The 14,409-nt window shown below is 36.8% G+C and overlaps 2 protein-coding genes across 10 annotated transcripts; both read right to left on the bottom strand.

Annotated features, from left to right (window-relative positions):
- Positions 1 to 80: 80 nt before the first annotated feature.
- Positions 81 to 4,224, bottom strand: LOC135672998 (uncharacterized). 2 transcript variants are annotated; one of them, XM_065181641.1, is made up of 7 exons: positions 4,015 to 4,224; positions 3,848 to 3,892; positions 1,534 to 1,659; positions 987 to 1,059; positions 736 to 828; positions 536 to 649; positions 81 to 440 (listed from the first exon to the last, which is right to left on the bottom strand). In XM_065181641.1, the coding sequence occupies exons 1-7, from the start codon at positions 4,122 to 4,124 to the stop codon at positions 387 to 389; spliced, it is 615 nt and encodes a 204-aa protein (XP_065037713.1). In that variant the 5' UTR covers positions 4,125 to 4,224; the 3' UTR covers positions 81 to 386. The 2 variants fall into 2 exon arrangements, with proteins under 2 accessions (XP_065037713.1, XP_065037712.1); XM_065181640.1 differs by having other exon boundaries at positions 984 to 1,059; positions 4,015 to 4,216.
- A 3,957-nt stretch (positions 4,225 to 8,181) lies between these two features.
- Positions 8,182 to 13,685, bottom strand: LOC135672997 (uncharacterized). 8 transcript variants are annotated; one of them, XM_065181631.1, is made up of 9 exons: positions 13,329 to 13,684; positions 10,216 to 10,275; positions 9,477 to 9,559; positions 9,279 to 9,343; positions 9,158 to 9,191; positions 8,965 to 9,035; positions 8,610 to 8,707; positions 8,452 to 8,518; positions 8,182 to 8,360 (listed from the first exon to the last, which is right to left on the bottom strand). In XM_065181631.1, exons 1-7 carry the CDS (start codon positions 13,600 to 13,602, stop codon positions 8,617 to 8,619), a joined length of 678 nt encoding a protein of 225 aa, XP_065037703.1. In that variant the 5' UTR covers positions 13,603 to 13,684; the 3' UTR covers positions 8,182 to 8,360; positions 8,452 to 8,518; positions 8,610 to 8,616. The 8 variants fall into 8 exon arrangements, with proteins under 8 accessions (XP_065037703.1, XP_065037705.1, XP_065037704.1 ...); XM_065181633.1 differs by having other exon boundaries at positions 8,182 to 8,357; XM_065181632.1 differs by having other exon boundaries at positions 8,452 to 8,515.
- Positions 13,686 to 14,409: the final 724 nt, after the last annotated feature.

The following is a 14,409-nucleotide window of genomic DNA, read 5'->3' as shown; positions in this document are numbered from 1 at the left end:
ATCAAAACTCCTTCTGACTCAATGAATTATTATCTCAATAATAATTTACTCGACTCATCTAATATCTCAAAGACCGTATATCAATCATGGTACTATTTATATTTTATAAATTCGTCTAAATCAAGACTGCTGGTCTCCAATACAATAAGTCTTTCAGGTCTTACCAACATGGGGTGGGATGGCTATATGTTTTTTTCTCTTACAGGGCATTGTAGATCGGAAACTGATATGCAACAGCCTGATTGGAAAATTATCTTGTTCACATCATATCCACTGGTGTACAAAAGATCAAACTAATTTGACGCATGAATGTGGTGATGGTGATATAGGAAAAGTACTCAATTATTTTTCTTTGTTATTCACCACATTCGAACGATGGCGGCACTTCAGAATCTGCCCTCAGAAGACCAACCCTTCTTCTCCAGTTCCGACCGCAGTGCCTGACGCAAATGACAAAGTAAAGGAATATGAGGAATATGAGTGAATCTGCAGGCTGCGCTAACAACATCGAAATTATTCACTGGAAAATGTTTACCTTTATCCTCTTCTTATTGATGTCGAAGTCAAAGTTTCCGATACGAGACGCCGATCGGTATTCTACAATGGATTTTTTTCCCGGTGGAAACCAAAACTCAACATCATCTACAAACTGAAGCCAAATATTCATAGATTAGGCTCATCGTTTGATGAGTTTAACTGTGTTAAAGAATGTCTTGGTGGAGTAGTGACAAACACCCCCATTATGGGACTCTCGTATTCGACTCGAATGTAGTCTTCCCTTCTCTCTGCTACACGAGGAGTGAAATTGTCAGGCTTCAGTGAGGTCACCTGAATACACAAAACTACAAACAGATATAGCTCCTTGATGAGAAATTATATGCACACAAACATTGCTACTCTTTTCTTGCTTCTGCATTTTCATGCTTGACCAAAGATGATCCCTAGTGCATTTAAGATTTTGGATATTTATCTCTTTGACTCACCACCTGAAGAAGCTCTGCTATCGCTTCATCTTTGTTTATAGGCTTTTTCCTGCGGCCATCTTCAGGATTGTAATTCCTAGGATTCAAAACACTTTCAAAAGTTAGAAACTCTCAATTTCCATGATCAAAGTCCCTTCTACCCCTTCAGAAAGATTATTGTGGAAGATTGTGAATTACAGAAGGTAGTATTATTGGAATGACAGCAGCAACTATGTAGGAGAGGGCATTAGATGGAAGAGCCAAGATCCAACTCTTATACGAACAATATAATTAAGATTTTCAAGAAAAAATTGTGATTGTTTAGATAATTTCCCAAAATCAGTTCTACAATTGTATATCAATCGCCAGTGAAACTGCACAAGAATAACTTATTTCAGGTCAACTCTTATTTCATAAAAGTGATAACAAACATGTATCTACAGATTTGCAAAAGAATTAAGTAGGACTAGTCAAGATCTTGCCACTAGATACATACATAGTGAAGCCTCTATTTGGTTCCTTATCGAGAACCAATTATAGAAGTCACTCTGATGAGTAGAAGTTAGCTTACCATGGGGGAGCATAGTGGTTGGCATCACTAATCTCCTCTGAAGTAGATATGCAGTTATTGGTTGCAGGACACAATGCTAGAGATGGAGGGTTCTTCTGAATGCCGAGATAGCTGGGCTTTGTTCCACTATTCACCTCGACCAAATTGTAGAATAACTTAGATATTTTACCTTTAAGAAACAAGATGAATGCACAATCCAATCTTAATTAATGAAGAGATCTCACTATAAATTATTAGAAGCTTCTTGATCTATGCTCTCTTTCCTTATGATATAAAGAATATTCGATAACAAGGAAGCTATAAGTAAAAGAAAACATGCTAGAGGCTATGTTAATTATACAGAAACGAAACAAATGAAACTGTCATAAATTAATACTTCTTCTTGCACTTTAAGCTAGCCAAGTTTTTAATGCTTTGATATTCTCTCCTACATTAATAAATTTCATTTATGCTTTGCAAAGATAGGAATTAGAACAATAATTGGTAGCCTTCTCTGTTTTGTTGGGGTTGTAAATAATGTGTGCAAATCAAAGAAACAGACTTCGTCAAAAATTCAAGGGCCTACTTCTTTTCATTTTCCTATTGTCTTGGAACTTCCTGTTAATTCATACATGCTAAATTGAAATTTAAATTCTCAATTAAAACACCGAGATGACTTGCTCAAAACCTAGATATTGTCTTTCTCAGCTACAAGTTTATCTTCAAGCAAATAATTTTGTTGATTTTGTTCTTCTTACTGAATTCATGATTTTCCATTTATACTCCAAGTCATGGAGATCTTAAGTCGAAAGTGTGGAACGAATTGACTTCAGTGGATTGCAGATTAGCTTCCTAGCGCTTGAATCCAAGAAAAAAGCATGATGATAGTACTGTCTTATTCCAGTTAAAACATTGGCATTACTTTAAGCTAAAAGAACCTCAATAAAGCAACAATTATGCATATCTCCTTTCATGTTTTACTTCTACTATAATATTCGTTTTAGTTATTTTGACTTCCTAGGGAACCAATGTGGTATAATTAACCTTTGTCAACAATTTTCTTTGTGTGAAAAAAATAAATGAAGAATGTGGAGAATGCAAAAAGAAGTTCCTGGAAAAATGACATGCCATTTATATGGCCGAAAGCTACCAAAGAAAACAAATTTTACTTTTACTACTTGGTTTGAGAGACAGAAGGTGTCTTGCATTTAGGACTTAACTTTATCATAGAAAGTGAATATTCATTTTTCTTGATTATTGAGATAATTGAATTGATAGTGACTCATCACAGTAGTAGTTTAGAAAATTTTCACATAGTTTTTACATAGCTCCTGAATATTTGTTGTTATACATGCCCAACTTGCGACATGGTCATTAATAAAAACTTGGTATAGAAAGTATCCTAGTAAATCGAAGGTATAATTGGCATATTCAAGCCAATCTTAAATTGCTTTATAACCATTCCCACCTAATATTCTCTTTTGCACAGTGAGATTTCATTTGCAGGAAGATACCTCAAAATTCGGACAAAAAGTGAGAACAACTTACTTTAGTTGGATAAAATTGGGTGGTAAGAGCATCTCTGCAATACCATAAATTTTATGCACACAAATCAAACTCTCTCAAATTCTAATTCCTCTTTTGGTCCCAAATTTTAGCTGGTTCCCCATCAGCCCTATGTCAATTTAACCCAAGTTTGCAGTAGGCAACCAATTCTCCGACTGAATCATATTATGGTGAGGCATTTCCTGAGTCATAAGCCATCAAACAGTATCTTGTTCTCTTATAATTCGCCTTGATCGAATAATAAGCTCACATGGACAAGCTCCCTTTAATGCATTTTCTTCCCTCCTGTTAGGAATTCGTATTCTTCTTAACAGAGTTGTATTGTTTTCACTATGATCGTAGCACCATGGTAAAGTTGCTACCGGGACACAATATTAAATACATTTAATGATCTTCATGTTGAGATTTTTAATTAGATAAGTATGTGTTAAACGGGTCAGGGCTAACATACATACATGGGATTAGACATTGATGCAACACAAAGTTTAAACTTTTCTAAGTTGGTAGTCAAACCCAATACATGATAGGTGACTTCCGATCTTTAATAATACGAGACTATTATCTATTTAGTCCTCTGTTCATGTTAATCTCACACATAAATAGTTTCCTAACAGCCGTAGGGTGGTCCACAAAAAGAACATCTGCTACCCTAAATGCAAAAGAAGTTTAACATACCAAAATGACCAGAAAGCATTGCAGGCAATCTGAGGAGACGGGGTCCAAAATGCAAGTAGCGACTACAGGAGTTGGTACAGTAGAAGAAGAGTACCTGAAGTGGAAGATAGCAGCTTCGCTGCTTCTCAGCAACACCTCCCTTGCAACCATACCCCACACCACATCGATCAAAAGGCAGTCCAATTACAACAAAGAGAGGGCAAGGCGCTCTCGGTGGAACGATTTGCAACGGAGGAGAGGATCGTGTTCGACTTTCCGTACCTTCTGCCTGGTCTGGGCTCGATCGAGTTGCTCTGAATGGGGTCGGTAATGGCAAATCTCGGACGCGGGCGAAACGAGCAACCGAGGACGAGTGCCTGCGGCGAGCCCATCAGCAGCAGCCTCGGAACGGTGGGATGGCGAAAGAAGAGGATGAGAGATATGATCCGGTAACGACAAAATTACATATCTATACTCTTTATTGACCTCTCGAAATTTAAGTTGTTCGTCGTCCATATATATATATATATATATATAAAGTGTCAGAAAATATATTATTAGTTAATACACATAATTATCATATGAAATCCTCGATGAAAAAAAAAAAATTTCAGTCACTATCATAAGATCCAAGGTCGGTCTAGATAGTTCAAGATTATCTCCCCTTTGTCACTCACGTAAACAATAGGTCGAGAGGGGTAGAATATTTTATCTTCTTGAATATTTTATCATTTTATAATCAGGTATAAAAGCTTATTTTTACTACGATAAGAGGGAGCTTTACTCATTTTGACTACTCGAGTCCACACTCGTACACCTTAGGTTACTAACTTGGGTGTTGAAGGGACTGAGTCAAGAAACCTCTCTTGACCTTTGTCTTCATGCGGTTGGCACCTCGAGAGCTCGGTATTTTCATCTCAAAAAGCATCTCGGATAACCCTGCACATACAGGTCAGGATCGTGTCGGGCCGACAAAGACAATGACATTTTTCTTTATCATCTTAGTGCTAGAAGGAGGGTCCGATGTCACATAAATGCTCACTCGTTAACCCTCTCAATAAATGCTCAAGCGATGAGGGTCTACCCTTGACCCATAGTACTTTCACTCAAGAGGAGTAACAACTACCGTTCATGCACATGGATCCATCCAACTTGACGCAAAACATTGATACGATACTGGTGCCTATTTAATGACCTAGGCCTCTCACTCATTGGGACGATCTTGAGTCACTTATTCATCCTTACTAAGGTGTTTTTGAACCTCACCGAGTAGGTGCAGATGCTAACGAGTATGATATAAGTCATCGCCTCACCTTTGCCCTATCTAGCCCAATAAGCGACGTCGCTGACTCAACCACCATCATCACCCATTGAGGTTCCCCCACCTGACGTGGTGTTGTTAGCCATGACCTAACTTACCATCACTTCATTGCAGTAGCAGGTGTCAATCAAAACCTCTGAAAGGGAATGCTAGATTTGCTTCATCACTGCCAAATACAATGACCCACGATAGTACTGCTCTAAAGCCACACCATCGCCCTACACTTTCTGCCCCTCCTATAAAACCTCTCATCTCGGTTGTAGTGATATATCGGGGCTCAATTCTGATAGGTCGGCTAATTGTAAAGCCACGAAGGGCAAGGGCTTGCCCTTGCATAGCTCAAATATCAACCTCTGCCTTTCCTCTCTTTTCCCCAAAGAAGATCTGGAATTTCGAGGACCCTTTGAAGGCAATGATGCTTTAGAAGTAGGAGGTACTTCATTCGGTTCTTCCTATGAAATAAGCTCCTTGGGTTCCTCATCCCTTCGGGTGTAGATTCATGCATACAAAGGATCAGAACCATAAGGTTGCAGTTGATCAAAAATAGAGGTAAGGTGAAGTGATGGGGTGTTTGGGTCGTACCCCAAGGAGTTGGGCTGAGGCTCGCGTCGATCAGCAACTATGTTACATTACTCTACGGGAACAAACAAGTAAAGGGTTGAGTCAGCAGTGACGTTAGCAAGTGTTGTTAGTCAATTACGAAAATTATGCACATCTTTCGGATGACCTTGGAGAAAGAGAGTATATCCTTCAATCAAACCACTTGACCTGCCTCCTCATTCGACAAGAGATGACGGGTGTTATCTATATAATGTGCCGACCAGGTGAGATTGAAACCTCAATCCCAACTTGAACCTACGAAAAGAAAGCGCTTCTTCTAACCCTTGTGGTTGGTAGGGGCACTATGAACTTTGAATCCTCCTTGAGTAGCTAGGTAGTAGCCACTTTTCCCCTTGTACGGTCGAAAACAAGCAGTAAAAAATTTACGAGTCGAGGTAATATCAATATGCTAGCATTATCCGATGAACACTATTATGCAGCACCATGAGTTACTCTCTTTGAGAGGGCGATATCGTCTACCATTGAAGGCGAAAACCTACTTGTTGTAGAACCGATGCTGGGGCTACAAGGGACTCGATGACTTACTTGCCCTGTAGGGAACCAAGACGAAGTAGAGAAGGCTTGACTTGGAGGTGAAGCAAAAAGCTTCTGAGGAGGCCTTGGAGGCTCAAATGAAAGAATAAGTTTCACTCCATATGGTAAGGGGAGACTTATAGGGAGGGAGCCGATCTCTCTCCTCTCACAATTGAGACAAGTGTCACCACGAAGGTGTAAAGAAAAATATGCCCGAGGCACATGAGTCGGAAAAACCCGACCTACATGAGGAGAAACCTATCACGATAGAGACACAAGACAAAACGTGCCCGAAGTGTGTGAGTCGGGAAAACTCGACCCGCATGAGGGAATCCCAGATGTAGTTGTATCGAATAAACTAAATGTCACACTTCGAACCCCTCTTACAAGATCCCTGAAGCATGCCTTACGAGGGTAGACAAATGATAGGTCCACTATCAGCTAATCATCATCCGACACATAATCACTAATGTGGAGTCCTCGATGGGAGGAAAAGGTCCATTCACTATCCACCTATTTGCCCACATAGATGAGAGTTCAAGACAAGCCTATGGGAGGTAGTTCGGGTTGTCGCTTACGTGGACAAAAGGTCAAGAGAGGACCGTTGGGGGCAGTTAGAAGCTGCCTCCTCACGAAATATTCTACTCCTTTGTGACTAGATATAAAAGCTCATCTTCACTATGATGAGAGGGAGACTTGCTCCTTTTATATACTCGCATTCGTACTCATACACATCGGATTACTAACTTATAAGCTAAAAGGACAGAGTCGAAAAATCTCTTCTGACCTCGGTATTTATGCAAGTGGCACTTTGATAGTTTAACATTTTCATCTCGGAAACACCTCGAACAACCCTACGCATATGAGTCCGGACCATATCAAATTGACTAAAACATCAACGATATTTCTTCCTCAACAAAAAAAAAGGATATGATAAAATTATATAAATTAACGTCATTGTGTTTATCACCAACCAATAATCTTTATATTCGTACTAAAGCGTTTCGAGAAGCTCATAATAATGATTTTAAAAACATTTTAAAAAAATTAATTTTTACAATAGTTTTTCATTGTCTTGGTAGAGCTTATAGTTTACTATGCTAAAGGAGGATCAAAATTGGATTTAGTTCCATAAAATACACTTTATATAATATACAAATTATTTAGGGATGGATCCGATTAGCACATATGGCAAATATAATTAGTTCACTTTTGTGCTGAAAGGAAAGGGTAACACCTGTTCCTATTATCCACCGACTGCCACTAAATATAAATTAAAATAATTCTAGAAATATTTAAAATTTTAAAAAGATCTTGTTGTATTTTTATTATTTTGAACACAATTCGGTATATATATTACATGACGCCCACGTTGAAAATGAATTTAGCATTAATGTACTGTTTCTACCACCCACCAACAAGCTATAAAAACACATGAAAGCACTTATAAAAGTTTATAATAATAATTTTAAGAATTTGCATAAATTATGCAGAAAGAGTATAAACTACTTACGATTTTGGGGTTGATATTATGTAAAGGGCCATATATAATATTTAAAATTATATTCATAAATGGCTTGGACAAGAAATATACGACTTCATGACAAACACTAGCTGAACTCTCTGTTATGCAAGTGTTATTTGTGACCCCTACATATCACCTGGTTCAGATAATGGTATCATGCTATGCTTTGGAAAAGAGATGCAGTCTATGATCCCTATCGTGAGTGCTTCATTCAATTGTAAAGGTAATTATTTGGCAACATATAGATGGACTTTGTCTAATCCATGCACGGAGAGAAGCTTTTAAATGTTACATTATTTTATCTAATGCATCTATCTGACAAAATTTTCCCTAATGCTACTCGAGGAGGATGAATGATAGGAAAACCCTCAAACTCTATTGGTTAAAGAACAAATAAAACACTGACATGGTTTTTCAACCATGTCAGTATAATTTGTAGTCTTCTCGGCATAAAACTGGAGTCTGGTGATGATTTGAGTCCATATAATAGATTGCCACAATCATTTTATCAAGAATGATGTGATTCTCAAATTGCTTGAAGCCCCGGAATCCTGAGTACAAATTCCTGATATATTTCTCCCAGAAACTTCCACAGATTTTGTGCGCATTCAATGATCCCACAATTAAGTATAGGTGCACTTCATCCTACTTAAGAACCAAAATTGAAGTGTAAGCAAAATGTTGATCTTAATTACATGGAATAATTCATGTGACGATTCGACGGTTTGAAAATACTAACCCATTGATCTTTAATCCATGCTGCATTGATTTCCTGGGGATCAAAATATTGAAGACTTCCTACGCTGCTGTAAAAAAAGATTAAAAAAATATAATTGACAAAACTAAAGTATAGGTTGGAAACCAACATCATAGATTTGCATCATGACAGACAGATACCTCTGGATTAATCCCAACTGCTCCTATTCCTTCTAATTGCCTTCTTCTGTGAGAGAGCTTTTTTGCTCAGCAACCTCTTCTGTTCTCCGATTGAGGCCCTTCAACAAAAGAAAAAGGAGTAAATCTTGCAGCTCATTTATTGATGACCAACTTATTATGGCTATAGTAATGGTCTTCAGAATTGGAAATTTCATGGGCAAACATTTCAGAAACATCACATTAAATGTTAAGAATAGGACTAGAATTTTTTTTATCAGCCTGAAGCAAGGTGATTGAGGCATTCATGAAAAAAAAAAACAGGTAGATAACACAAACAAACACATAAAAGGGAGGTCATTTAGGGTGGGATGCATACAATTTTTCAATCCTTTTCTTTTTTTCTTCGGAGGGGGGTGGCGGGACATATGATGCAGCATCAATAATTCCCTTCATGCAGAAAGGAAACAAGATGTAGTGTTTAGAAGTGCCAAGAATTTAGAGAGAATGATGGTAAAACTTGAAAATTATTGTTTATTGTAGTACAAGAAGGCAGGAACAAGAGGCTACACCTGCAATTTCTCCAAGGCATCGTCAATGTTACCCCTAGGGGAAAAAAAAATCCAGAATTAACAATCTGTTGTGGCAAATAGAAAAAGAAGGGGCAAACAAAATAGAAATCAATTAGCATACTTCTGTGTTCTAGTCTTGGTAGAGGATATCACAAGCTCCCCATCTTTATTTATACGATTCTTTTCCTGTTATTATGTAGCACGATGATCAATTTGTGCATTATCGAATAAACACTAACAGCATGAAATCAAAAGAAGCATTGAATATCCATTAGCAAATATGTAAGGAGACAGGGAACCACAAAGCTAAATGAATAACCATTTGAAGGATTCTGTCACGGACTCTTTCGCTCAGCCAATATGCCTTCTTAACATTGAAGCGCATATCTACCTTAGTGTTCACTGCAACAATTGAGACTACATTATGAAGATATCCAGACACCTTGTGAAACGGCAACTAAGACAACAAAGTGACCATTTCTTAGAGAAAATTGGAAAGAGGAGAAAAATCAACTTATTGCCATCAATAAGATTTGCATGTCCAAGTAATACATATTTGCCTCAGTAAACCTTAAAAGTAAAAATAATTCAATGCAATGATACTGACGATTAAGCACCAAATTCTAGAAAGGGAGAATTCTTCAGTAATTGAAATTCCAAATGCACTTGTACATTTAATTCATGAATTCTTGGAGTAGTTTCATCCATCCCTTGAAAATGTTCAAAAATTCAGATTTATTCTTTGAAATAGAGAAAGAATGAGCCTCATATTCCTCCAAAACTCGGAGAGTAATCATCTACATCACTGCCAGGGATATTCATGAAAGACCATAGATGCCTTCCAAGTTTTAGAGGGAATTGGGGCTTCTTCCAAATTTTTGAGGGACAAATCTGAGCTATTTTTTGCGAGATATGTATGAAACTATTATTTAAAAATAAATTGCAACTGGAAAAGATAAAATGGAACAAAATAACACAGTTAGTTGTTTCTCAATAACGAAAGAGCAAAGTAGCAAAGCAAGAATAAAACAAATGAGAAGCAATATGTATCCACATACCTTTGTTCACATTCTGCCCACCGGGGCCCCCACTTCTTGCATAACTAATAGTGACATGTTCTGCAAAAATAATTTGATCAAGATCAAATAAGGACACTCATGTGAATACACACAGAAAAGTTACAAGATGCTTCATTTCACATATATTATGAAGAATATAAAATCTAAGTCTGCATTGTTGACTGGTACAGAAAGTAGGCTGACAAAAGGGACAAACCTAATAATATGTATATTTCACCTAGAAAATTAGTTGATTGCAAGACAAAAACATGGAAGACAGAACAGGAGTTCACTAAAGTGCTCAAATATAATGCATTGAGTACATAATAATCTAGGAATATCTATTCAATTCAGTCGAACAAGATGAGGGAAACTTGACCTTTAAATATGAAGTTTATGAATAATTGAAGATCGTAGAGGTGGTTGGATGCATTCAATGAGGAAAGAAATTGACTAGAAAATGAAAGTGTACAGATGTGATCATTTATTTCTTCTGGACAAAACTTGGTCAAACTGTGACAACCATAAAATAAAGGAATGAAGACCTTCAGCAGCAGTATTCTGTCCATTGTATCACATCAAGAAGTGAATTGCAAGTGAGTGAAAATACTGACAATTCATATTATATTGTCAATTTTTAGTAAATTGGGATAAGGCATTTCTGGCAGGAACACAACTATGCTTTTTTTGTCTGCTGGTTAGGATTAAGGATAAAACTCTGAAGTTATGATCTGCAATTCATATCATTAAGAAGATAAATGCAACAGTTACACAAAGAAAACAACAGTATTTGAGTTGCAGTTAAAAAAAATCTAATGAACTAGAGGGAAAACAAAATAAATACACTAATTTTAGGGTTATTTAGCAATTTCGATAAAAGAAGATTAAGATATATGGTGGTTAAAAAAAACTTTAAGGTTTAATTAGCTAAACAGTGTATACAAAGCCTAAATTAGAGAGAATTTGCAGACAAGGGTGTTTGTAATAAAATTCAAGATTATTAAAGGGAAGGCTAAGAAAGTCAAAGCCAAAAAAAGTAAGAAAGAGAATGAACTAGCAACAATAATATAACCCTAAAAATCTAGAGTTACTTTAGATCATGTGAGAAAATGATAAAAAAACATGACATAAGTCTTCGGTCCAGAATATCCAACAAAATTTATACCCAGAAAAATTTAAAATCAATTTATATGAAACACAGATATTTTCAGTCAATACAGAAAATGTACAAGGATAAAATCTGATAATTTACATCAGAAACCAAGAAAACAGAAGTGAACAAGTGAAAGACAGAATCTCCTATAAAGTGAAGACAAGGTATTAAAAATGAGAAGAGAGGTGAGAAAAGAGATGTGCACTTAAGTGCTGGAAAAAGAAAAAAAAAAACCTTCAATATTTTTCATATGTCCATCAAAACTAGTATTTACAATACCCAAAATATATATACATCCTAACTGAAACCCAAAGAAAACTGGAAAGGAAGTGGCATAATCATCCACATGAATCATCAATGTGAGTTCCACCAGCCCAAAGAACCAATCACAAAGGAAACTGGAAAGGAAGTGGCATAATCATCCACATGAATCATCAATGTGAGTTCCACCAGCCCAAAGAACAAATCACAAATCCCATTTCTTCACCACACAAATAAGAGTATCCAATTTTACTTGTGTTGCAGCCACCTAAAGTAGCTTGTTGATCCTTGACTTGCTCAAGTTTTATTAATCTGAGCTACACATTACATAGAACCATTAAAACTCCTAAATAACATAAGAAAAAACTAAAAAAATTCTGATCCTGAACTTGATTGAAGGCTTTGGGATCAAATCTGATGCCTAATTAATTATTGGGTTGCTCCCCTTAGAAGACTAGAAGTAATATTCAGGTGAATGCATCAACAACTTTCACCGCATGTGACCAGCTGGCCCTTAAATTATGTTGAGAAACATCTGTCTCTAGAACTAAGATGCATATGTAATTGTTTGTAAGTCTGCAAGAAACCTTTATGACTATATATTTACTCTTTCCAAATTGAGGTTTTCTTGTTGGCTCTCTGATATTAATTGGATAAGGATGTTGCCTTCTGTTTTCTTGATGGTCTAGATGTTTGTGTCTAAGTGGATAGCATCTCTGTCAAAGATATAGGTAATCATGCCATGAATCCCATCCATTTTAAGTAGCAAAGAGCAGTATTCTATGATAGAATTGCCTTGGTTTTCCCATCTTAGCAGCATATACATAAAACATAGACTACAAAAACTGTCTCAATCTGTAATAAAAGCACAGGGGTGAATTTTGACATAAGAATCTAAAATACTTTTCAGTGATTGGTCCACTCATCATATAATCAAGGATGATTCTTCTACATGATCATCCATATTATATGTAAAAGTATCCCTCTTATCATCTCTTTCCTCATCTTCCTCACCATCATCTAAGAACTCTTGCTCCTTTACGACAGCTATAATGGTTCCCTTTCCTAGACATAAGCCAGCAAGATGGCCTGTCTTCCCACAATGATAATGAGTAACTCCCGAAATCTTCCTTCCCTCAGACACTCACATGGTGTTGAGGAAGAAAGCAACAGCTGTTTCAGATTGTAAAGTGTTGAAATTTACCATTAACTTTATTAAGAAACAATTTAGTATAACAAAGAAAAACAGTCAACGCTTTCAATTAGACTCAATCAGGATCTAGGCAATTACATCATTTTGGAAGAAGACAAAGAAAAGAAAGGGGAAGCTGAGGCAAAAAAAAGGAAAAGAACTATGACCATGAATCGGAGGAGTTGCTGATACTATAGTGTTTGTTATTCACGACAGCCATCAGATTTGTCATTTGCCAACATTGTTATAATGTTCGAGCACTAGCAAAACAGAGAGTAAAAAAGGATAAAAATAAGAGAAGGGAGATGATATAGGATTCACAATTAATCTCAACTTCCAAATCATTATTTTCTCACTTATAATCCAACACTTACCTAAATGGCAATTAAAGAAGCATCAGAGCTATGCTGAAGTTAATCGTTCTTTAAATCTGAAAGCCTAAGTAAAGCTTTTTCTTCTTTCTTTTCATCGTGGCTGAAGGATGACGATTGTTAAGTACCGGTATACCTAAAGAGATCTTAGGGGTGGGTTCGGAGCCGGCGGAGAGAGCACGCTCCTCGGCGTCCCGCAGGACCTGCTTCATCAAAGAAAGGCGCGCCGACGTCTTCCCCTGGGACCCGCCGTCGCTCGACTGAGCCGCCGCGCAGCGGATGCCACCGATCGCGATGTGGGCGGTGGTCGAGGGGAGGACGGCTGGAGGAGCACAGCCGCTGCGTCTCAGGAACGGAGAGAAGAGACATAGCTCTCTCAAGAACAGATTGCTGCGGATGCCGCTGCCCATGGTCGCCGCTCGGTCCCTAACATAAGAAACGAGTCTTTTATGGGGGCGAAACGCTTCGCGGCGGAGGCGAAAGGAATAGTTTGTGGAGAAGAGAGAACGACGTGTTGCTGTTCCCAAAAACTAATTAGATGGGTGAAAATTGCGCTACTTTGAGATGCGTGATCGAGATTTGATCGACGCATCTTGGGTTTGCCCAAGTACCCATGAACGGCAGGGATAAATAGATAATTATGTGAAATCATGCATCATCATTCAATTAAACAAATGTATATTAAATCATATCAAAAGCTAATGGATTGATATATCGAGTGAATAAATATTTGTTTTAACACTGATTAAACATTGAACCCTCACTCCATCTAATCAAAAATATATAATAGTCCCTATAAATTTATTTTTTTATATAAAATATAATATTACTAAATAAGTGTTGAAAAGGAGGTATTTGAAATAGGCCACCATATATTATAGACTCGACCGAAGACCTCAAATATTTATTGTTAATTTCTTTTCTTTTTTATTTTCCCTCAAAATTTCTGGAAGAGTCTCAGGGTTTAGATTAGCAAATCTATGGCAGAAAACACTCCCTCTATTTAAGGTTCACAAATAAAGTAGTAAAAGGAAAACTCCAGAGTCTAATACATGTTTTAAATATAAATTAATATTTAATAAAATTTTAATCATATCTGACTTGAATATTGCATTGGAGATGCTCGAATGACATTATGATAGGATGTTAATATATTTTTTAAATTATAGTTATTTTATTTATTAATTTAAATAAAAATATATATTTATTTTTGAATA

Source organism: Musa acuminata, chromosome BXJ1-5 (genome assembly GCF_036884655.1).
Source record: "Musa acuminata AAA Group cultivar baxijiao chromosome BXJ1-5, Cavendish_Baxijiao_AAA, whole genome shotgun sequence".
NCBI classification, from domain to species: Eukaryota; Viridiplantae; Streptophyta; class Magnoliopsida; order Zingiberales; family Musaceae; genus Musa; species Musa acuminata.
This window is presented reverse-complemented; position numbering and strand designations above follow the sequence as displayed.